The sequence below is a fragment of the Phasianus colchicus genome, chromosome 1 (genome assembly GCF_987193195.1).
Source record: "Phasianus colchicus chromosome 1, bPhaCol1.hap1.1, whole genome shotgun sequence".
In the NCBI taxonomy this organism is placed as follows: domain Eukaryota; kingdom Metazoa; phylum Chordata; class Aves; order Galliformes; family Phasianidae; genus Phasianus; species Phasianus colchicus.
In genome coordinates, this window is record NC_143436.1 from 90,901,712 (window position 1) to 90,926,466 (window position 24,755).

The following is a 24,755-nucleotide window of genomic DNA, read 5'->3' on the forward strand; positions in this document are numbered from 1 at the left end:
CTCGTATTACCTCCACATCTCAAATATGCCTTAACATCTTTTCCAGGAGGATCTGCTCTATGATCTTCCCACAGATGTAAGACTTGCTGGCATGTAGTTTTCCTTCTCCCTTTCATGATGGGAGTGATGCTTCTCTTTTCCCAGTCACCAGGGACTTTGCCTGGCAGTCGTGTTTTTTCAAATATGATAGAGCTGCTTGACAACTGCATCAGCCAGTTCCTTCAGAACTCTGGGATGAGTGACATCTGGCCTTACAGGCTTCTACACGTTCAGCCTCATGAGGTGATCTTGGTCTAAGAATGGAGTGAGTCCAGGATGGATTTTCTTCCCCAGTCCCTGCTTAGAAGTTCAGGGGCATGTGAGGCATGAGAAGCCTGTCTGGCTGTGAAGGAGCTTGTTATGTATTTTATTCTTCTCCATGTCTGAAGAGGCCAGCTCTCCCTTTTTAAGAGGGGTGTATGCTCTCCTTTGCCTGTCCCTTCTGCACAACGTATCTGAAGAATCCCTCTTTGTTTTTCACATCCCTTGCCAAATTCAGTTCCATCTGCACCTTGGCTTTCCCGATTCCATCCCTGCTTCCACTTACACTCCTTTTTTCCTCTCAGTGTGACTAACAGGTCCTTGCTCAACCATGCTGGTTTCCTTCCTTGTCTGCCTGATTTCTTATTCTGGTGGATGGAGAGCTCTTGTGCAATCAAAAAGGCATCCTTAAAGTGCTGCCAGCTCTGTTCTGTTCCTATGTCCCTTAGGATAGTTTCCCAGGGTATCTCATCCAACAGTTCCTTAAAGAACCTGAAGTGTGCTCTCCTGAAGTTTAGGATCCTGACTCCGCTCTTTGCCAGGCCCGTGTTCTTCGAGATCACGAACTCAACCAGGACATGGTTGCTGCAGCCCAGGCAGCCTCTAGTCATAACATCTTTTATGAGCTCTTCTGCAGTGGTGAGCACCGGGTCCAGCAGCGCTTTACCTTTTGTGGATTTATCTAATACTTGAACCAGAAAGTTGTTAATGAGCTCTAGGAGTCTCCTGGATGCTTGCAACTTACGGCATTGTTTTCCCAGCAAATGTCTGAGTAGTTGAAATCCCTCACCAGGATGGGAGCCTGTAAGTGTGACACCTCTTGCAGCTGAAGCAAAAAGGCCATCATCAACAGGCTCCCCTCAATCAGGCTGCTGTAGTAGACCCAAGCACCAGATGCCCTTTATTGGTCCAGTCCCTAAGTTTAACCCCCAAGTTCTCAACCTGTTCATGCCTTTTTCTCAGGGGCAGCTCTTCATAGTCTATCCGCTTCTTTACATAGAAGACAACTCCCCACCTCTTCTACCTCACCTTTCCCTTCTAAAAATCTCATAGCCCTCAATCACAGTATTCCAGTAGTGAGTCATCTCACTGTATTTTTGTGATAATAGCAATAAGATCATAGTTTTCCAATTGCAACATGGTTTCTCTTTCCTCTTGCATTGGCGCAGAGGCACTTCAGCTGGGCTTTTGGCCTCATTATCCTCTTAGAAGAGCCCTGCCAAAAACCTCTGGGAAAAATCGGAGGTTTTCCCTCACTGCTTAAACCAACAGTGTTCTTCCTTGACTCTTCTCTGTTCCTCAGCAGTACATCTTTCCCCACCACATCTAGTTTAAAGCCCTGGTGATGAGCCCCACCAGCTTGCTGCATAGTACATTCATTGTAAAATGCAGTGGGTTGAGGGCTCCTGCTAACACCTTGTCCCTCTAACTTAGCTATGGTAACCTGCACCTTGTTGTGGACAGGCTTGCTGTCAGTTCCTTTCCCCTTCAAACCTGGTTTAAAGCCCTTGTCAGTGAGTCCCGACAGCTTCTGGGTTAGGGTTCTTTTCCCCCTGTGACCTAGATGAATACCACTAGCAGTCATTGGACCAGGTGCCAAGTAAACCAATGGCTGGAAAAACCACAATTCCTACTGTGGCACCAGCCTCTCAGCGATGTATTTATCAGGTGGGTTTTCTTAGTCCTCTCAGTAATCCTCTCTGCCACTGAAGGGATGGAGAAAAGCATCACCTGTACTCCCAATCAGCAGTTGGATTGCTTTTATCCAACAGGGAGTCATGCTGAGGATAAAATTGGACGTGGCAGTCTCTGAACATTGTGCCCGTAGCTTAGGGAAGCTTGTGTGGCCCTACTGGTTGCCTTTGCTGCACCAACAGCAGTCACCAGATCCCAAGCTGGAGGGATAGCATCTTCTCCCAAAAGCCAGTCACTCACTGGGCATTGCTTGTTAACTGTCTCATCACCCTACAATCCTCACCATGCTGTTGAAGTACCAGAGGCAGCAGAGAAAAGAAGACCTTGCCAACAGCTACTTGTATTAGGTAGGCAGTTAGTCTGCAATCCACATGACTTGCATTGATCCTTCCCAGACATGCTTGATTGCAGCTGCTCAGGAAGAATTTAGACCTGTTCATTTAGGTTCAGAGGAGGCCATGAAGATGATTTGAGGCCTGGAGCACCTCTCCTGTAAAGAGGAGGAGAATACAAATCTCCAAGCAGACATCATGGTGGCCTTCCAGGACTATAGGGAAGACAGCCTATTCATCAGTGTCATGTTAGGAAAAGGGGTAGTAGTTTGGAAGTAAAAAAGGGTAGATTTCATCCTAATATCTGATCTAAATTCTCTTCTGTGAGGTTGGTGAGGTGCTGGCACAGCTGCCCAGAGGAGCTGTGGTGCCCCATGCATGAAGGCATTCAGGTCCAGGTTGGATGTGGCCCTGGGCAGACTTAGCTGGTGGCGGGCAGCCCTGCCAATGGCAGGGGGTTGGAACTAAATTATCTTTGAGATCCCTTTCAATTCAAGCCATTATATGATTCTATGACTGTGATGCAGATGTGTCGATACAGAATAAAACTGTACACTGCACTTCTTCAGTATTAGTTTCCCATGGTGTTTTTTTGTCGACTCTTATTCTCTTTAAATCACTTAAAACAATTAAAACAAATTAAACCTGGTGCATATATCATTTGCTATTGGTAGTTTTGTCATAACCAAATATTATTTAAGTTCCAGTTGGCCTACTGTCCTGATCATGACATGACTCAAGTTTGACCTTTCCTAAGAGTCAGTATGCAGCAAAAATGTTATCAATGTGAAATGAGATACTGTGTTTCTAATTAAAGTACTTATTTGGGTATTGATTTTTTTTTTTCCCATTCCATATCTCAACTGAGATTCAAAGACTTGGAGATATGTCCCATCTCTGAACTTAATGAATTTGTTTTTCACATTTTCTAGGTTTGTTTTTGATATGTTTTTTCCTTGCCAGTGATAAACTTTGCTGCAGTACAATCTAAAGGCTGCCTAATTTTGTGACACTTTTCTATTATTTTCATAAAAATTCCCATTGGAGTCTTTTGAAATTTTTAGAATGCTTTTTTTGTGTTAATATTAAGATTCTTTGATCCACAGCATTTCTGAATATGAGTGGAAACTTTGCTTTAAATCTGTTCTTTAACTTCTTTTGGATCTGTCATATTAAAAATGAAAAGTGTTGAGGATATACTTTCAAATGTATTGAAGAGTCACTAAAATTTAGGAATAATTGCAGTGAATTTAATAGTTATGCAAAATAGTTCCTTGTCCAACAGTTTGTGAATATCTTCCTTTTTGTTTGAAGAGATATTGCAGTCAAAAACTGAATGCAGTAGTGAGGAAAGATTTCAACTTTTTAAGTATTTTTCTGTTCTACTGCTGATTCATGTTTGTAAAATAGCTTGTCTTTAGCTGTTAATGTATTATATTGGTGACCTGATGCTTGATGCGGAATGTGTTTGGGATCCGGAATCTTAACTGCTGAAATCCAGTGCAGGGTATCAGACCATTGTGGAGTTATTGAAATATAAGTAGTGTTTAAAAAGTGTAGGTATTACCCAAACATTTTTACAATGATTCTTTAGTGCTGGCAAGGACCCTAAACTTACGAAAATGCTGTTTTGTTTTAGTGCTATGGAAAATAGTAAACTTACACTAGTTTCTTGAATGAACGTTTTTAGTTTGCTTGACTTGTCACTACTTCTGTTTTTTAGGAGTTTTTTTGAATTGCTGCTGTTCTTTGGAAAGGATGAGTTCTATGAAGATCCTTTGAAAGATATTTTAGGTTCAATCCAGGTAGTGTTGCCTACTTTATATAAACTTTTAAAACTATTTTAGTAGCTGTTAAGACAGTTTTTTTTGGTTGGGTGATATTTTTTGGGAATATATGACCTGAAGGAAAAATGCCATGATAGTTAAAAAAAAAAAAATACTTGTGAAAACAAATTAATTAAAAAGATATTTGAAGGAAAAATCACTTAATTTGTTATCGAATTGCTATTTGAACATTTCTGGACTAGGTAGAATGTCTTTCTTTTTAATGCCTGTCTTTTGTTTGCAGACATGTTCTATGCTTTTCTTACATAGAAGGGAACTTGTTTGTGTCGAAGTACACCTTAATGTCATCCAGTGTTTCATGCCAGTCTGTGACTTGAAACCTCGAGGTTCCCTCAGCAGTTTTAAACAGCAAATTTGAAATTGAAGCTGTATTTCGGTGAACTTCTCAGATTAGTGTGTGGCACTGAATAAAATGGCTATATTCTCTATGAGGCTGGGGCAATTTTTTTTTATGGCTACTTAAGCTGTTTAAGAGAAATGTTCCTGGATTTAAAATTTATTCCTCCCAACTCCCCCTTTTTTCCTGCCCGATAAAGTGTTTTTCTCTGGGCCCTGTGCAGACTACAAGAGTTGACTTCAGTGCATGGGGAAGAAAGCACTTGTGCTAATCATGGGAAAATAAATTTAATGATATGGATTGAGAGAGTTGTTTCTTTTGTTAATACAGATCAGGAAATTGTAGTTTGAGAAATAACTATCTTCTTGTAATTTTTATGCTAATGTCTCTTTTTCATTGCTGCTACAAATTAATGCCAGCATTATGTAGCTAAGTTATCAAAACAGCAGCAATTATAAATTATCCTTGATTAGAATTAGTGGAAGAATGGGGTCAAGGAGTGGCTTAGCAGCCCCAGGATTGGACAGGGCTTCTTGCATGAGAGTAATGATGCATTTTGGTAATGCAGTCATAAGTGCTTTTCAAAAACAGTCTATGAACAAGAAAGAATTTAGCAGTGTGATATATAGAAATTTTTGTTGGGCTTCTGTATTATAATTTATGATTTAATTTGAATTTTAAGCAATGAATGTATTAAAATGGATATTTACTTGAAGAATTTTTGAATCTGTTACATATAGGTTGCTCTGAAAGTAATGTCTCCTATTTATTTCCCTGGAAACTACAACAGCTGCAAAGAGCACAATAGCACTAGTTGACAGGGCAAATTCACAGCTACAAAATGCTATCTTTAAATAAGATAGCTATGCATTTTTATCACGGATGAACAGGAGCCTGCATGCTGTGCTTCTGTTTAAAAAAAAAAAATAAAATCTGTGTGGTCATCTGGAATGTGACTTGTCTTTCGTGTTGCTATTACTACTTCTGAAATGCACCATTCGTCACCTCACTGTGATGACATCCACCATTTCGTCTCCATGAATGTTCAACAGGTGTCAATGAATGTTAGTGGGTGCCATTTTTTTTCCTGCCTGGAGGAATTCAGTGACACACTTTTGCTTCATCCATTTTACAGTTTATTGGACTGGTCCTCTGCTGCCATCTGTCGCACAGCAACAAAGTGCAAAGAAATATTGTTGGGAGGGTTCAACCTCCATTGCCATACCACCAACATCCACTGCTGACGTTGTGGGCCAACATAATAAAGATTAAGACATTACTTTTGGAGCAGCCTTTGTATAATCAAATGAGTCATGAAAGCCACTGTTTCAGTTACTTAACTATTCTTATGCAGTTATACATATTCATCTGAATATAAAAGAAAGCAGTGAGGAGAAAAAGAATGTGGAGAAGATAATTGTATAGTTTATAGAAGCTATTCTTCAGTTGCATAATTATAGTCATCTTAGCTCTTGACAAAAAAAAAGACACCTTTTTGCTTTGATTTCAAAATTATATACTTTTTTCGTGTTATTGTTAATGAACAGTAGAATTCTAATCATGTTGACACTTTTACCAGTAAGTAACAATAGGAGGAAATCTTGTTATATGTGTAAATCAAGGATTGTTAAACCAGACCATGTTATTTTTGGCAAGCATGATTTTTCTTACACAGAAATCTGGATAAAAATGGGTGCTTGAGGGCTGATGGTTTCACATATCTTAATTCAATTTTTCTCTTAAAGCCTTAGAATTTATGCTCCATCCCTGTGTCACAGGTGCAGTGTCAGTGTGTCTAAATCTGTGCAGACTAGCATCAGGTGAAGACTTTTCCCACAGCATGCTGATATCTCTAATTCAACAAAAGCAGTTTTCATTTTTATACGAATGGGAGACTCTTGCTTAGTGACATCAGAAAATATTCTGGCTTCCACAGTCTTACAGAATGTAAGTTGTTGTTTTAGGTCTTTGTGTAGACCTCATCAGTATAAGACCTTGTAGACTTTGTCCGAGGAAGTATTGGAACATGATTGGTTTTTCTAGCTTTGTATCTTTTTGGGTGGCCCAATTGTACTTTTAGACAATGCTTTTCATTTTTACAACTGTGTTTTCTTTTTACTTGTAGGAATGTCAGAACCTTCTAAATAAATACAGAAATATAAACCTGGAATTAGTGACTCGAATAATTCGAGATGGTGGACCTTGGGAGGACCCGGTATTACAAGCAATTCTTAAAGCAAAGCCTGTATCACAGGAGTTAGGTACTCAATTTTCCACATATTTTCAAGCACTAAGAAAAAATTGTTAAGTTATGCCTTTTTGGTATTAGGGTTAGATGCTGCCTGCTGGCATCGTGCACAGTTTTTTTTCTGTAGTGAAATCTATCAGTGTCTCTTTGTTTTTTTTTTTTTTTTGAAAGGAAACTAAATTTCTGTGGTAATAGTTTCAGTCTAGTTTAATAGTGTAGAGATCAAATTCATCAGATACAGGAGACTAGTGAGCAGTCACTTATAAAATGTATTTACAAAGCCCAGGTGTGTTCTAACCTTGAAAGCACATAGAGACAAACTTGACTTCAGTTAGGCTTCTGAAGTGTCATGATCGGGGAGATCCTGATGTGTAATTTTGTTTCATGGTTCCCTAACTCATTTAATTTTTCTTTTTAGTTGTAAATACTTGGGTTTAGAGGTTTTCTTGGCTGTATTAGCAGTGGAACTTATGACTACATCTTGTAGCTGTTTTCTGTTTATGGTAGCATATGCAATAGTGTTGGGTTTAGAAGAAAAAATTGTTAGATTTTTTTGTAGCCATAAAGGTAAAAACGGCATAGATCCTGTCTACAGTGAAAGTCTTTACTAGCCACTTAGGTAATGTTTTTGCTAACAAGAGGACCTCTTGAAAGTTGTTTTCATTTAATAGTGATAGAAGATACAGTTCTTCTCTTGTTACTGTGGTGCAATGAATGATTCAAATTAATTGCCTTGTTTATAAAAAACATGTATGTTCCATAGAGTTAAGAAGAGAACTGTAAAGTCAGGGCAGCTCAATGAGCTGTTGTCTTAACCACAGAAAGTGGTTTGATGGCAAATTAATCTGATAAACTGGGCAGTCTTTGATTGTTGTTCTGTCTCTTGTAAAGTAAGCATTTATTTTATTCTGTGTCTCATGACTGATTAGAAGCTTTGGTGGTTAAAATCTGAAGCTAGGTGTCAAGTGGAAGAAAAGGTTGTAATCCTAAGAGATTAACATACATACATAGAACATCTCAGGGAAGAATGAAAGCATGTAAGACTTGATAGCAATTTGAAATATTTTGTTCAATATTCATCTGTCTAGCAAAGAATTATTTTAATCCTTTTTCTTACTGGTTTCCTTGATCAGCATAGCACCTATATATGATGAGTAACAGTTCAAGGATTTTTCCTTAGCTTTGCCTGGCAGAATAAGAATGAGACAGCCTATCATCATTAGATTTTATTTCCTTTTGTTGCAGGCTACATCTCCTTCCCCTCTGCTGAGGTATTCTTTCTCCTTGTATCTTCTGATATCCCCTTCTCATCTGTTATCACAAACACTTTATTTTAGGTATTATCTTTTAAAAGCTTTTTTTTTGGTCTCACTTTCTCTAAAATCTGATTCTCATGAGTTGTTACACAAAGCAAGTACTCTGTGCTGCTTTATAGGCTGGCAGTATTTGATGTATGTTTTGATATTTGGCCATATAATTCCCTAGTGGATCACTGTTTTAAATGAAGAAAGCTGCCAGTTGATGAAAAGGCTGAATCATCAACCATCACTTGTGAAAGTCACGTGGATGAATAAACACATACTGTGTAAACTACATAATCTTGTCCTGGACTTGTTAGGTGCACAAACAAGGTTAGGCTGTAACAAACCTTTCTGTGCCTGTCCTTACATGCGTTGTAGTGTACTTGGAGGTGTTGAAGGTGTTGTACTATATACTGAAATGGCTGCAAAGGAAAGCAATCTTTTGCTTTAAATAAAATTAGCAGGGTTTGATTTCAGTTGTAATTTTTTTGAATCTCGGGAGCAATAAACTTCTGATGGATGAGAGAGAGAATAAGAGAACCTAATGTGAAGTTCTGAAAGAGAATACTGTAGACAGAGGAACGTTCAGATGAAAGCAGTTAATTATTTTCTAAGCTGACGGCTGGCATCTGTTGCTCTAAAGCAAAGTGCTGCACATGCTGCCTGGACAAGAATAGATGTTGTCTTCAAGCTGTTTTTAATGTACTGCAGGCTTGCCTAAATGCTAATATAGTTAACAGTTGTCTTTTGCTTTGGAGAGTTAGAGGCATTGTAAATGTCTTCTTGGAAAAAGAGGGCATTCCACAGCAGGGAGGGAGCAGAGCGCTGTCAGTTGTTTAGTGGGAGCTCAGTTTGTTTAAAAGCAGTGTTAGAGTGTACAGGAGACCTTATTCACTGGGAATTCATGTCAGAAGTGGAATTCTCACTTACAAAGTGGAGGAGCATACTGAGCTAAGGGTTTATCTCATAGAAAGTGAGAGTGATATAACAAACAGTATTGTAGACTGCAGTCTTTACTTATTTGAAGGAAAAGGATGTTATAGTCAGTTATACATACAACGTTTTCTTAAAATTACCAGATAACATGAGTTAAATGTTTCTGGATTAAGCTATTTTGATGTGAATATTCAATAGTATGTGGATAATGTTTGTATATAAAACTGGGAATTGGATTTGTTATCTGAAGTATATGAAGTCCAAAAAAGAGATGCCTTTACATGGCCTTAAGGATTATTCTATGTGATCGCTGTTCCCTGCCGTTATATAACCAGTATTAGACAGTGGCTTTTCTTTCCAGCTTCATCTTTATAATGTTTGTACCCAAAAGTGCTAATGGGTAGTGGGAATAATGTCTATTATGGTAGAGCTTAGAGTTTATCTAGTAAGAAATCTGATCTAAAACCTTGCATTGTATTGGATTGCATACCTTAAATGTTCACTTGCGCTTAGTGGCATCAGCTTTCATAAAATACAAATGGCAGAGAAATCCTGTTTCTGAGCATAAAATGTGTTTTTCAAACCAAGGATCCATTAAAAAATAATTCAGTGTAAATGAAAGCGTGTTGCACAGGTAATATTTTTTGAGGGAAATATCTATATGTATATATAGATAAAAAATATATATATATTTATATATTTAAATCTCTTGTCCCTTTGTCCTTTTAGTTTGCTTATAACTTTCTTCATGCAGGTTCTTTTTAAGGTATAAACTTCCCATGCATACTTTTAGCCTTAAATTACTTGAAACTAATAGGTGGGGTTTCTTTTAGTTATGAAATACTGTAGTAGTACAGGCTACGCACTAAAAATTGACTTTTTTGACTCTTTGATAAGTGGGCTGCTGAGAATGCAAGATAGGCCATAATTTCCAAGATATAAGAATAGCACACATCTCAGAGTGCCTTTGCTTGGGAAGATGCAAACAATTCTCGGAATAAAAACAATATTATAACTTTTGTATGTTTGAGTGGCATTTTAACTTTTAATGCTAGAATCTGTATGATCTTTCAAAATAGGAAACTAAAAGCTGTTGTCTTATTAATTTCTTTATTTTCCAGTTAATTAAATGTTTGTTTCAGTTGACACTGATATTCTAGCTTCAATGTAAGCCTCTAAGTATGAAAAAGCAATTTCTAGAGATCAGGCTATTTAAAAGTATCAGCATTTAGGTGTTAATTAAAACATAATATATATTATTTCAAATTTAATTTTTTTAAAAAGCAGCGTATTTAGAGGAAGGAAGGGTTTATATTCTACTTCTCTAAGTAAAACCAAAGGTCTAAAGCATGTGAATTGCAGATAATTTTTTCCATACTCTAAGCTCCTACATTTTAATGGGTAATGAGTATCCCAAGTGTTTGAAATATTTATAGTTGGTGTTGAAAGTGATGTAGATCCGATATTTCAGAAAATAAGCCAATTCAATGCTGAGAAAGGAAAGAATTTTTTTTCTTGAAAATGTTTGTATCTGCTGCTGGATTGTATGTGTTCTACTAATCAGTGTTAGCAATTTGAGTTATAGTCAAAACAAAAACAATTGTTGTAATAAAAATGATTTCTGCTTCTTGGTAAAAGGATAGATTCTTGATGATGGCATTTACTTCAATATTTGATAGCTTCTTTAACAGAGTTTTTTCTTTATATTATTTAATGACATTGCACTGTTAAAAAGAGTAATAAATATATTTGGTGTTTGCACTTTGTGTTCTAATTACTTTTAAATCTTTCTTTTCTGTACAGTTAACAAATATTTAAGCTCTGAAAATCCACTGTTCTTTGAACTACGTGCCAGATACCTTATTGCCTGTGAACGCATCCCCGAGGCAATGGCTCTTATCAAATCTTGCATAAATCATCCAGATATCAGTAAAGATCTGTATTTCCATCAAGCTCTTTTCACCTGTCTTTATATGTCACCATTAGAAGATCAGCTATTCCAGGAGGTATTGTTTGTTAGTATTTTTTTTTAAATGAAGTGATAGTTGTTATGCACAAAGTGTCAAAAGGAGCATATGGAACTCTTTATTTTTGTAGAAAGAAATGTCGTAAAATCAGCAATTGCACTGGTGTTGCTTATCTTAGAGCTGGTTTAAGCTTCGAGAAGATAAATGTAAGTGCCTAGAAATCTTGTTGACCTAAATGCATTTTTTAGTCAAGTTTACTTATATATATTCCCTATTTATCTTAAGTAACTAACATTATGTAACTTCAGTGTATTGACTGTTATTTTACGGTTGACTCTTATTTTATCAAAACCACTTGAGCATACTCGGCCTGGTGTTCTGTGCACTACACAGCTTTGTTAGCCTTAAAGATTCTTTAATGTTGCCCCAGTATGTAAAACGACACCCTCTAGTTAAACGTGGTTGTACTCATACCACTGAGAGCATTTTCTGGAAAACAGTGTTTATCTTAACTTTTTTTTAAGGGAAAAAAAAAGCAACCTACCATCATGCAAAAAAAGCTTTTGTGTAGTTTTTAATTTCTCTGATAAATTCTGACTTGCATTACTCTAAGAAATATGAAACAGCTCTAAATCTCTCCAAGGTCTCTATTCACAGGCCTAAAGAAAAGCTATTCAAAAAAAAAAAAAAAAAAAAATGCAGCTTTTAATGGCTTCTTTAATATAGCAAGGTCTGATAGGTTTTTTTGTGTTAGCAAACTTATCTAAATTGATTTTATTTTAATTAATATAGCACTTGTTGAGGACTGATTGCAAGAGTGGAATTGAGATCATCTGCAACACTGAAAAAGAAGGGAAGACTACCTTAGCCTTACAACTGTGTGAATCGTTCCTAGTCCCACAGCTCCAAAATGGGGACATGTATTGTATATGGTAAATACTTTATTTCTGGTGAAGCAGCTCAGCAGATAAGTGCTTATTGCCGAAATGAAATTCGTCTGACTTTGATTTATAGCTCAAGTTTAAAATACCAGATAAAAACATTCTAACTTGACATGTAGATATTTCTTGTACTTCTTATTCCTGTTACCTTTTCATGCAGTTCTGTACAATGGTATTCTACCTAGTACGTAACACTTAACTGCTTCAGAAGAACAGAAAGATGAGCCTTCAGATTCTCCTGGCTGCAAATACCTATAAATATGGTGTTTATTATTGGCAAAATGTAGTAGTATTCAGCTTAATGACAATGCAGATATTTTCCCGTCCAGCTAGTTAGATGTCAGTTAATGCTTAAAATAACCAAATTGTAGTATGTCACAACTGTGTCTAAAAAGAGAATATATGATTCTGAAAATGTGCTATGGATTATGTAAACTTTTACCTCAAAAACAAAACCATAATGTAATATAATTCCCTAAGAAAGGCTTAAGGAAGAATGTCTTTGTATTCACTACTATAGCTTGATAGTTGAATCCTTTTGTTGCTACTAAGAGTTTTCTAAAGTAGGGTCAAAACAAATTTTATCATTCCCAGAACTGAAAGATGTCTGGGGAAGTTATTGTTCAAAAGTTAGTTTGAACAATTTTTTTACCTGAAGTAATACCTGTGTGACTTGATAAAGTGTGTTTAATTTTTCTGATTATGTACTTGGAACAAAAAGGCTTAGTCTGCAGATTTCAATCAAAGAAGGTGATTGATTTTCATACAAATTTTAATACGGAGTCTAGAATTTATAAAGAATTTCCATGCTTCAGAGGTAGGGGAACTGAGAAGTAAAATGTGTCTTTTCTTTTTCTAGCAGAAGTAATGACGATCAGATGTGATTAAACAAATGTCACTTCATTAATTTTACTTTAGCTACTGGATAAGTAGCTGATTACATTGAATCAAATCCTTCAGAAATCTGTTAACACAAATTCATAATGTACTGGCAATACCTAGTTATTCTGTGGCATTTTTTGTCCTGTCCAGAAAAAGCTGGCAGTGACTAGCCCTGTAGGACAGATGAATTTAAATTATAATAAGCATGTAGCTTGTCTAAACCCAGCGTTGAAATCTAAAATGTAACCCAGTATTGCTGATTGCTGCCCAAACGCTACATCTTCTGAACTCTTTCTTATTAGGAAATTTTTGAACGTAATTATGAGTTTCATGGTTAATGCTTTCAGTTTCAGGAATTCAGTCTTTTAAGAAATGCACTGTAAATATTGACATTAAACTTGATTTTTATGCCTTCTGCTGTCAGAACAAACATACTGGCCTTGCTCCTGTCTAGCTGATCTTCAGATTTTACAACATCAGTTTTGGAAATTCAAAACAAAATGTTGGTTCTTACTTTGGGTAAAGTGGATATCAATACTGAAATTCCTAACCGGAATAGGCTTCAGTACTGTTCAAGATGTTTATAAAGAAATCAATTCTAGCTTCTTGTAGTATTTTAATCTTCTGTTCAGAATATAAAACATAGTGATCTTACAGTGATTTTTGAGCAGTTATGTCTATTCAGGCAGAATAACTGTTTGGTTCTTTACAGATGTTGAGTCATAATGATTACATGCCAAATAAGAGAAGTCTGCTTAGTGCTTAATGGATAATGTAAAGTGGGACAAAGCTTGAGAAGCAGTTAAGCGTGACTGAATTGTTGTTCAAGTTTTGGAAAAAGTTGGAATCAGGTTAACCCACATTGTGTGTTTTCCTCAGAGAAAGATATTCATGTCTTCAAGCACAGCACAAGTCATTTTACCTCATTTGGAATTGAAGGCCTTGCAGATCTAACAGCAGTCACTGCTAGCAAAGATAGGATACCAAAATAGATTAGAAAGCTGTAAATAGCAGGTATCTGCTGTTGCTTCTTGTGAAGTAATCTGTATGATCTTTGAGCTGAAACCATTAGCTCTCATATTATCTCAGACAAAGATGGACTTTAAACAGCTCTGTATTCTACTGTCTATGTTGAGATTATCTGAATTATCATTCTTTTTCTGAAGTGAAAGCCTACATGTAAGCTGCTCATAAAAAAAAAACAAAACTGGGTTTCTGCTTAGAGTTATTTATATACACGCATATGATTTGTTGATCAGAGATCAGTCTGTAATTGGCTTTCTTGTTTCAAAAAGTGATCTATCTTCAGGAAGACAGAATTTTGTTTGGATAGGAGTAGCAGAATGGCCTGCATTCTCTGCCAAGCAGTCTTTAAATGTTGTTTTGGCTGTTCACAAGTAATTTATGCTCATTAAGTCAAGAAACTCTTTTCCACATATTCATTAAGTCTTTGGCCCTTAGGCAGTTTTAGTGATTTGGATAACTGTTCAGCATATACATTTTGGTAAAATATGCAATTTATACTCAACGGAAGACAGACTTTCCACTTATCATCAGTAGAAAATGTTTTAGATTAGCTGAAGTAGGGCAGGTTCAACCTTCCTCTTACGTCACTATGGGAACACTCAGTGCTTTTGTTATAACATGGTGGGTTGACTATTTGGAATACCCAGTTGCTCTCTGAACTTAAAACAATTGAAATTGCCCTAGGCATATCAATAACAGTTTAGACATGGGCAATAGAACAAACTAGCTTATCTTACCTAGAAGTTTTGAGAATGTCATCAAGTGTTTGTGTTCTATTATGTATGTAGTATACAAACAAAAAAAACCTACCCTTGCCTACTTTGTAACATTATTTGTGTTGTGGTCAGTGCCAAAGAAATATCCACTATGCTGTTGAATTCAGTGTTAATTAAACTTGATATGAAAAGTATATAAGTAGTTGAAATGGAGTCCAATCAGAAGTTCAGGACTGCTTTAATCCGCAACAATAATGAAAGTCAGAAATGTGCCTGAGAAGGAGAAGCCTCCATGTCTACACAGGAATAAGTCTAAAATATTCCTTATCACAATTTAGCCAATGTTAAATTGATATAATGACTTGCTCTTAACCTATGGACCTGTTCCTTCTTTCAGTTTTCTCTGTTCATTTTTCAGTTCTTTTCTTGTGTCAGGCCTTCACACTTGTCTGAACAAATCATATGCCACTTAAACCACTAGTCTATCTGAAAAGCAATTCTGAGTTTTCCCTGGGTTTAATGTTGAAATGGCTTGCTTTTCTCTGTCAAAGCAGAGAAAAGTCAAGAGCAGTATCTGCTATTCTGTTCAACATTAATAAACAGAGAGTTTAATTACTAAACAGCATCCTTAGCAAAAATGTTCTTTCTTTCTTGTACTTACGGTTGAGGCTTAACTGATTTTTTTTTTTCAATGAATGACTTGGTCCACAAATACACTATTTTTAAACTTCTGTATAAAGTTTGGAAAAAGACTAAGAATTTAAATTTCCAGCCAGGTGAAGGCAAAGGTGAACAGCCTATATCTTTAGAAAATCCCTAAGACTAATTTTGTTGTTAGAGCTGTTTGTAGTACTCACTTTTCACTGTTTTCCCCTGTGTAAGCCTTATCTTTTTGACTTCAGTCTTCCTGTTTTCTGATGAAAGAAAGTAGTCAAGATCTCATATCTGGCTCAATTAATGCTTAACATGTCAAACAGAATTATAGACCTGTCCTAAATTTAAAAACAAAGTTAGTGTTCTGACATAGTCAGTTCTGTCACGTCACTTCTCTTCAGGCAGATGCTGACCTCTCTAAGATTAAGTTTATCTTTAAAAAGTGTCTGATTTATATCTGGCATACACTATGGACTCTTGAATATCAGCCAAGGATTTTGTCAGTGACTGTTTGCATCTTTTGAGGTAGGAGGCTGATAGAAGAAAGAAGTTATCTTCCTTCAGAAGATGAAAGTCAGTTGCTCACCTTTTTTCATCATAATGTTACGATGGGAATTTCTGTGTAGTCTTATCTGCATCAGGTCCTGTGTAAAATCTTTGAGGTGCCAATTTCTCATATAACTGAGAGTTAGATTTGATTGTAGAAGTCTCTGAATTAAAGAACATAGAATTTGTTACAGGATGTAGAGTACTGTTTTACATACTGAACACGTTACCTGTGTAAGAGCTCTGCTGCAGAGGTCTAGCACTGTGTTCTTACATTTCCTTTTATCAGTTAGAAATGTTGTTTGACTTGAATGATAGAGATGTGTGAATAGTGTTGGAGCCTGATATTTCTCTGTAGCTGCTATTGGTTAGGAAGACTGATGATGACAGCAGACAAAAGAGAAAGCTTACTGTAAATAACTGAAGAAAGCATTTCTTGTTAACAGTCTATGTTACTGACTACATTTTGACAGTAGTCTTGTTTTCCACATTTTGCATTCCACATGTTTTTCTGGACTCCTGATTGTTGCAGTGAACATAGTTTAATCTGAAAACACAGACTGTGCAGCTTGATGGTTGCTGCTTGTGGTGTTAAGGGCTAGGTACTGTAGCATCTGATTATACTGTGCAGTTCTCTGATACTATACTGAATACATTAATATTTTGTTGCATACTTAATTGACAGAGTGATAGGAGATACCCTGAATGCTTTAACAAAGTAATTAAGTTCCCTTTTCTGTTGTGCACTTTGTATATAGTTCTGTTAATTAGATTGGTTTTAAGTCCTCAAATACAAATTTGGTTGCAGAGTATGCAACTCGCTCTTTGTAACCTGTCATACTTAGTGATAGGCTTTTTTAATACTCAGCATAATCAAAGTATTGTGTTCTGTGCTTATAGGGACCTGATCTTCATTTGGAGTAAACTGCAGCTTAAATCTAACCCCTCAAAACAAGTATTTGTTGACCAGTGCTACCAACTTTTAAGGATTGCTACAAATGTCAGAGTAATTTTCCCTTTCATGAAAGTCATTAAAGATGAAGTAAGTTCAGTTTTTTGTTTACTTCTTTACTCTTTCCCTCCATACTTTGTGTTACAAGTGAACAGAAGTAATATTGATGTTTCTGTAGAATGGGAAGAAGGGGCAGGGAAGGGCATAGAATTAAAAGCTTTGTCAGGTTCTCAAATGTGTCAACATCAATTTTGTCTTTGATCTATTGAGTGTTTTCATGACTTCTTTCTGACTGAATTGTGTCAAGTAATTTTTTCTTCCTTTTTGACTGCAGAAAACTTGAGGAATGGCATTCTATATAAACATATGGGGAAACTGCTTATAAATATATGGAATAAATGTGAAAGATGGGTGGTGGCTGTTTTCTTTCCCACTCTTTTTGTGTGTTTTTTTTCTTTTAGCCAGGAAATAGGACTTCTATGCCATTGTATCTGCCTTTTGCTCTTGTTAAGTTCCAAATCCTTCCACAATTTCTAACCAAATGTGAAGTAATGCTTAACGTAGCAAAAATGAAGGAAGAGCTGGACTAAGATGGGAGAAAACATAATTTTTCTTCAGAAAGATATGCTATATTTCTTGCTTCACATGTTTTCTGCTCTTCTTTATGAACGCCTGCAAAAAAAAAAAAGAGAAAATGTAATATGCAACCCTTTGTGCACAGGAGTGCCAACTGATTCTAAGCATGTTGCTTTTTAACATTTACTTGATTGAACAGAGCTTCTCCATATTCTGTTCCCTAAACATTTGCATAAATGAATTATAAATTATTTTGGCAGGGTTAATGCTCTGCAATTCTGAATGCAATAATTTGCTGTTGTTCAAGACTTTCATCGTAGTATGTGTTCTAAAATACTTCTAGTGACGTGAATAACTTGATGTAATAGTTTTAGAATGTTGCATTTTTTTTAACAGCCAAGATATAAATAAATAATTTTAACACACGTGTATATATGGGTGGATATTAAGCTTTACTGAAACTCTTCTTACTAGTATGCATTGTATGAGGTAGTATGTTTCTAACCATCCCTTGCAATTGTAAGGTTGAGAGGGACCCCTAGCCTAAAGTGTGGAAAGGGAATTCTGCACATTGGAAGGATATCTTGTCAATTCTGAAAATTCAGGCCTGTAAAATGCTTGAGTATGGGCTGTTACAGTTTTCTTGGTGGTCACTGTTGAAAATCAAAGGCAATATTTTACAGCTTACACTCTGCTATTGATATTTGGGCACTGTTTATTCTAGTTCCCCTTCACACTCACAGAGCCATAGGTCAGACTTCTTTAGATTTGACTTTCAATCTGTAGACTTCAATAAGCCCATAAGGAAAATTATGGTGCTATATATAATTGTTTCTTTTCTGCAGGTCGGTGAGGATGGTCTTCAGATATGTGTTGAGATATGTGGATGTGCCCTACAGTTGGACCTCCGCGAAGATCCCACTATGAAAAGTCTTATTTACAAAGCAATTGCTCACTTTCTGCCAAATGACTTGGAGATCCTCAGAATTTGTGCGCTTTCGATCTTTTTTCTTGAGCGCACTTTGGAATCTTACTACACCGTTGAACATTTATACAAATGTGCAGATGAAGAATATAATGAATGCACTAGTTCCGTTCAAAACCGTGTGCGTTTTGAATTGCTTCCTATTTTGAAAAAAGGTTTGTTTTTTGATCCTGAGTTTTGGAATTTCTTAATGATCAAGCAGAATTGTTTAGCATTACTGGAGGATAAAGCTTTTGCTGGCTTAAGTGAAACTACACTGGAAAACTCTACTGCAAATGTAGAGAAGATAACAGAGTATAGGGCTATGAGTGAGGAACGTGTCTGTTCAACAGACATAAGCAATGGGGAGCTTGACCCTGAAGACCTCTCTGAAGCCCAGTCCAAAGGTAATGCCCAAAAGAACCATGAAGCTCTTGAAGCATCTAAAATGTTAGATAATACTGTACCAAGACACCGCTGTGTGATATGCAACAAAGAATTCTTTGGTGATCACATTGTGAAACATGCACAAGCTCACCAGAAAAAGGGCAGTTTTTCCTGTGTACTTTGCAACAGAAAATTCAGGCAAAAAGGACTTATGCTAAAGCACTTAAGGAATCATGTCAGAAAGATAGAAAGGCAACATCTTGCTGCGGTTCGTGAGGCTAGTAAGCAGGCTCCGGTTTGTAATGAACTAGAACGTTCTGATGTTTGTCCCTCTCTTGAAAATGGGAGTTCTGTTGGTTCTAAAGAGGATGAACGAGAGATTGCAGTAGTTCCAAGTGGAGACGTAGAACAGGAGAAGGCTGAACAAGTATTCAGTGCAGTGGAAAACCATCTAAGCGACCAGGATGATGTTACTGAAAATAGTAGTTGTGACAGCTGCTTTAATAATGCTCCTGATGCTTTAAGTACAGAAAGCTTGCCTGAAGATGATGAGAACTCCAGTAAAGAGTCACCTATTTTGCATAAAGTGAATGGAGCTTTCTCTCCTCAAAAATATATAGATGCTATGGATCAAGAAGGAAGCTTGAAGTGCCCTGCTAATGGTTGTGCTAGAGTGTTTAAAAAGATCCGATTTCTCAATAAACATGCAAGAAAAGCTCATCCAACTGATTTGAAGGTTCAGCAACATATAATGAAGTGGAATAAAGGAAAATGTCGGTTCTGTCAGAGAAAATTTGCCGATTCCCAACATTTTATAGACCACCTGAAGAGACATGTGTATCCAAATGTTTACTTTTGTTTACACTTCAATTGTAATCAGAGATTTAAGCTGTCAACTGAGCTAGCAGAGCATACAAAAAGTCATAATGTTTTTAAAGCTCAGTGCAATTTTGCAGAGTGCTGTGAGCTATTTGAGGAGCTCCCTTTGCTGTATGAACATGAGGCTCAGCATTACTTAAGTAAAACATCAGAATGTTCAGAAGATGCCAGTGAAAAGGATTCTTCAGATGACCCTTCAGAACTTGGTAGTTGCCATGATGATGATGAATCTGTTAATGAAAAAGAAACTGTAGATCTACCAATTCCAACTTGGAAGTCAAGGAAGGATTCTACAGAACCAAAGACATATATTCAAAGTATCGAGAAGAAAGCAAATAATGTAATGCAGAATGGAAATGAAAGTTCATCTGAGGGCACTGCAACGGTTTTGATAGACCAAAAGACACCTGTGTTACAGCCAAATTCTGAAAACTGTAGTGTTAGTGACCAACTAGTTAATGGGCACAGTGACCCAAATCAAACATCATCGAAGTCATCAGAAACACCTTTGGACAGAGTGGTAGATGAAACAAGGACAGAGAATGGGTCGGTCTTACCAGTTTTACAGAATTCTCACGATATGCCACAAAATAACGCTGCTGCCTCGCAACTACCTTCTAAACCAAATCAGACAACAGAAAACACTTCATATGGTGTCATCTTAACAAAACCATATGTTAGACCCTTGCCTCCAAGTTATCTTGATGAACGATACATTAGCATGCCAAAACGTAGAAAAATGTTGACTGATAAAGTAGATGCTCATTCAGAACAAGATAAATGTTGTAGTAAAACAACAGAAAGATTTAGATGTGGCAACTGCTTGACCATCTACTGTAATTCAGAAGCACTTGAGGCTCATCTTGCACAAAAGAAATGTCAGACGCTCTTTGGATTCGACTCAGATGATGAAAGTAAGTCTTACAATTCTTCTGGGTCTGTTTGTGTGGAGGCAAATACCAAACAGTGGTTCTTGTAAACAGGCTGTCTGATGGACCTGGAATGACACATACCACTTGTAAGCAATTATAGTATGATAGAATTTAAAGAGAGGAAGGTCACCCACATCAATAGTGACCTGAACTTTGAAACATAATATTGCACTAAATTGGAAGTTCAAATTAGATGTGTTGTCTACAATAAAAAGAGGTGATGAAAATTGGTAGGCATCTCTTATGGAAAAGATTTATTATAAAACAGAGAAGAGTATTTCAGTCTGTCTTTTTTTTTTGCAGGTTTGAAGCCACACATGTAGGAAAATGTGAGCGATGTTCCAAATGGAGCAATTATTTACACTGAGAACGAAATGAGGATTAACTTATCTATTCTGTTTTGCAGGTGCCTGATTCAACATTGTGGGAAAATGTATCAAATGAGGAGTGGTGTAAGAAAACACTACATGAAGAAGCAGGAGTTTGTTTCCCAGTTGGCCTTAAATCATAAAGCATTCTCAAATTACTAAAGAAAACATGACCTTGATAAAGACAAAGCACATTTTCTAGACAGAACTCACAGAGGAATAATGGGAGCTCTGCAGCTTTTGAATCCAGAAAGGTTACTACAAAATCCCCAAAGTACCAGTTATCCAAAAAGCCACATCCATTCCAAATATGTGATTGAAGCTTAGTAGCACGGTCTTTATAGCACAAAGGTCTAAGGAAAACATTGCATGCAGCTGAACAGGCAGAGAAAGCAGAGGCATTAATTGCCTTATTGAAATGAAAACAGCTGGTTCTGTAAGCTGCTTTAGTTATGAAATATGGTTAGAGACTCTTCATCCACTCAGCTTGGAAGAAGTCGTTCAAGAATGTGTCACTTTATGATGAAGTGTATAAGAAATGTATAGAGGAACTAAATGTTCTTTTTTTCAGAGTTTGAGTATGTGATTCCATTATCTGCTAAAAGGTGTGGAGCTTATTTAATAAACTAGTACTTGGAATCCAAAAAGAGTAATGCGGAAAGAAATTAAGATGGATGGAAAGCTCTAACAGCAAAAAGAAAACCCAACTCTTGAAGTACAGAGCACGCAAGCAAGAAGTGTGTTGATGTGGTATTAAGTTCTGCAAAGCGGAAATCAAATGCATGCAGGAGAAGACCTTTACAAGTCTGGTTAAAGTACATGTAGGTTGTCCCATAAAACATCTGTTTTACATACAGGAAGGCCAATATAAACAGTAAACAGACAGGCTGTTTGAATATTAACAGAAGCAGAATGAAACAAATGCAGAGTGTGCAGAGGGGTAGACTTGCACTGCAGAGGAGAGATTAATTGATTTTATGCAAATATAGGGATCTTTCAGTTGTTGATATGACTGGAGAGAACTTGAAAAGTTTTCCTGTTTTTTTTTTTTTTTTAAATTTTATTTCTTTGTTTTAAAAAATAATGACAGATGAAACCAGGGGATGTGTGTCAAGATAGGAAAAAGAACAGGAAGAGCTTATTTCACACGTGTGGTATTACCTAATGGTGGTAGGTCACAACTCAATATTGTAATAAATAGCTTGCTATTTAAAGAAAGGGAGAAAATGTGCATCAACTCAGCCTCAAGATACAGTACAACCGTATCTAGCAGCATCTCTTGAGGAGATAGTCTTTCCCAGAAGTTAGTGAAGGAGCTAAGTTAATGCTAAGCACTTTATCCAGCAACTGACTGTTCATGAAAACAATCACAAAGTTTGTGAAGGTGAAAATTTTGAGTCTTTCATCTATCTAGATCCCAAAGAAAGACAGGATGTTTGGAAGCATGAGTTGGACTGGATGGTCTTTATGTTCCATTCCAAATCAGTTTATTTGATTCTATGAAACCAAAAAGATGCTGTTATAGTTTTTGATCTCCAGAGGTGTGGCAAACATGCACATTGTCTAATTAATGTGTTAATTTATCCTCTAATAACTGTCTTACGATATCTTGCCATAAAAGTTATTTTTGAAGTCATATTCTGTGTTGTTAGCTGAAAATATTTGTGTGATTATAGTCACAGAAAGTCCAATGATGAAAAATGGTGTGTACAAATGAAATCAGCACAGAAATGTAGGACAGTGAAGACCAGCTGTTCCTGCTCAGCTAGTTTGCTTCCTGAATAGTTCATTACAACATCTGTATCATTTAGTAAAATGATCAGCTTGCTTAAATTGAGATGCATAAAAATTAATGAGTAAAAAAACCCAAGAGGTAAATAAAAGATTTGTTCATTGTAGTAATGGCTTACACTTGCAAACTTAAGGGTTTCACTGTAAAATAAGCTGTTATAAATAGTTCTGGAACTTAATAGTTCAGTAATGCCTCTGCTAATAATCCTCTGTGAAGTTGCAGACATATGCATTAATTCTGCTTCCTTTTTCCTTCCTGAGAGGTAAAAAAAAAAAAAAAAAAAAAAAAAAAAAAAAACCACGATCAGATTTTTTTTTTGTAATTTTAGTGATTTTTTTTTTTGCCTTTCCTTTATGTTGGATTAACATAAAAGGGTATAAAATTATGATCACAGATGTGTACATTACATTGATATCAATGGCTGGCCCACTTTGAGAGATCTTTATGACATTTGTGGCACCAAAGAATTTTTTTTGCATTTGCAGAAAAGTGGTTTAAAGTGTCATTCATATATATTGCATACACACAGTCTATATGAATATTTACATATATAAATACATTTAAAAACTTCAAACACAAGGGACTGTTATCAGCAAAATGCACTTTCACATTTCTATTTTTTTGCTTCAAGCTACCAACTACAAGTAATTTTTAAGGACCCAGTTAGCATCTTGAATGTTCCCAGACTCCCCTTTCTTTGCTTAACATCTGTTAAATTTGCTAAAGTGTGTTTGGGGGGGGAAAAAGATGATTTTAAACTATTGCAGTTTTTAAAATCTGGGAACTCAATCAATAGAGGTGACAAATGTTTCTGTAAAGTCCTTGAAGTGTACTTTTAATCTTTGGTGCTTTTTACATTTTCCTGGAGCTCCGTGTGTTTGCATATGCTTTAAAAACATGACTGAAAGTTGTATTTTTTTTCTTTTGGTTTAAAGTGTGTAGATAAATGCATCTATGTACGTGCATAAACTGTGACCATAATTTTTTGTACCTGTATTAAACTCATTTTTGTTCAAAGATGCTTTTCTTGGACACCACCATTTGTTTATACCACGTGTTAAGAATATTCACATGGGAGAACTGGAAGACTGAATTCTTACATAGGTGAGCATTAGCTATCACCTAATGCCTATCAGAAATATCTTAAATTGACTTAAGGTGGCAAGTGGATGGTAAATTTTTTGTTTTAAGTAATGATTTTACTTCAGAAGACACTGTATTTTCTTCAGACTGTTCTCTAATACCTGTTGGTATTCTCAGATAGTTGCAGTATTCAGTTATGAGCAAAAAGATCTTTTAATGTGTGTGGGATTCTACATGCTTCTTTAGGATTCTTTAGTATATTGAGTATTATCCTATACTAAGCCTGCAACTTTTATGACTGAAAAAGGTTCTGAGCCTAGAATTGAAAGGTTTAGTCCCAGGCATTAAACGTATAATGGGAAATAATTCATCAGGATGTATTGCTTTGAGTCAGTAAATGCAGGAGTACATGTGCAATGTTAGCATGGACATTTATGAAAATTGCATCAAGTTACACATGAACGTAGGAGCTTTACTGGGTCAAAGTTTGTGCATTTTAATGCTGATAATCAGGTTTTAATAACGTTCCTTCAGGTGGCTTCAATTTGGATTTAAACTTTCATTGTAAGAAATACAATAACCTGATGACAGTTCACTGTAAAGGTCATGTAAGCTCTAATTCTCAGAGAGTTGCCACTTGGTGGGCACCTTTCACAAAAGATATTATTATTGAAAGTGGTCATATCTGTGGGGGAAAGGTCACTGGTACTTTGGTTATTTAGCCATATTCATTGAAACTATATAAATTGTATAGTTTGGATAATTTATAATATTAAACTCTGTGATTTTTTAATATCACACTGAAGGTTCAGCTGTACTCATTTCTTTTATTGTTTAACACCGGTGGTATGGACAGAAGACTCAAAGGGGGGGTAGTGTTACTATTTTCTTAATTTATTTGGTACTGTATAACACCTTTCTGATTAAATGCAGCGTATGCATTTTGGGACTCTGTTAATTTGTAAAAGCTGTTACAGTTTCAGCAAGAAAGGAAATTTGTGCTTCCTTGTTGAATGTTAAATTATTTTACTTTGCATTTTATATGAGAGTACAAATTAAAAACTGAGCCATCAAACTGCAATAAATCAACAGTA

The 24,755-nt window shown here is 36.1% G+C and overlaps 1 protein-coding gene across 5 annotated transcripts in view; it reads left to right on the forward strand.

The window, feature by feature from the left end:
* The window catches only part of ZNF654 (zinc finger protein 654), a 39,080-nt gene extending 14,334 nt beyond the window's left edge, over window positions 1–24,746 (forward strand). For 4 of the 5 annotated variants that reach the window (XM_090152227.1, XM_031589992.2, XM_090152237.1 and 1 more), the window contains 7 exons: window positions 4,051–4,132; window positions 6,637–6,772; window positions 10,800–11,002; window positions 11,756–11,895; window positions 16,629–16,770; window positions 18,102–20,400; window positions 20,825–24,746. In XM_090152227.1, the coding sequence (XP_090008353.1) occupies window positions 10,886–11,002; window positions 11,756–11,895; window positions 16,629–16,770; window positions 18,102–20,400; window positions 20,825–20,832 (2,706 nt within the window). In that variant the 5' untranslated portion in view covers window positions 4,051–4,132; window positions 6,637–6,772; window positions 10,800–10,885 and the 3' untranslated portion in view covers window positions 20,833–24,746. Of the gene's footprint in view, window positions 1–4,050; window positions 4,133–6,320; window positions 6,459–6,636; window positions 6,773–10,799; window positions 11,003–11,755; window positions 11,896–16,628; window positions 16,771–18,101; window positions 20,401–20,824 lie in introns of those variants that run through there. The other variant, XM_090152223.1, reaches the window with a different exon arrangement.
* Window positions 24,747–24,755: the final 9 nt, after the last annotated feature.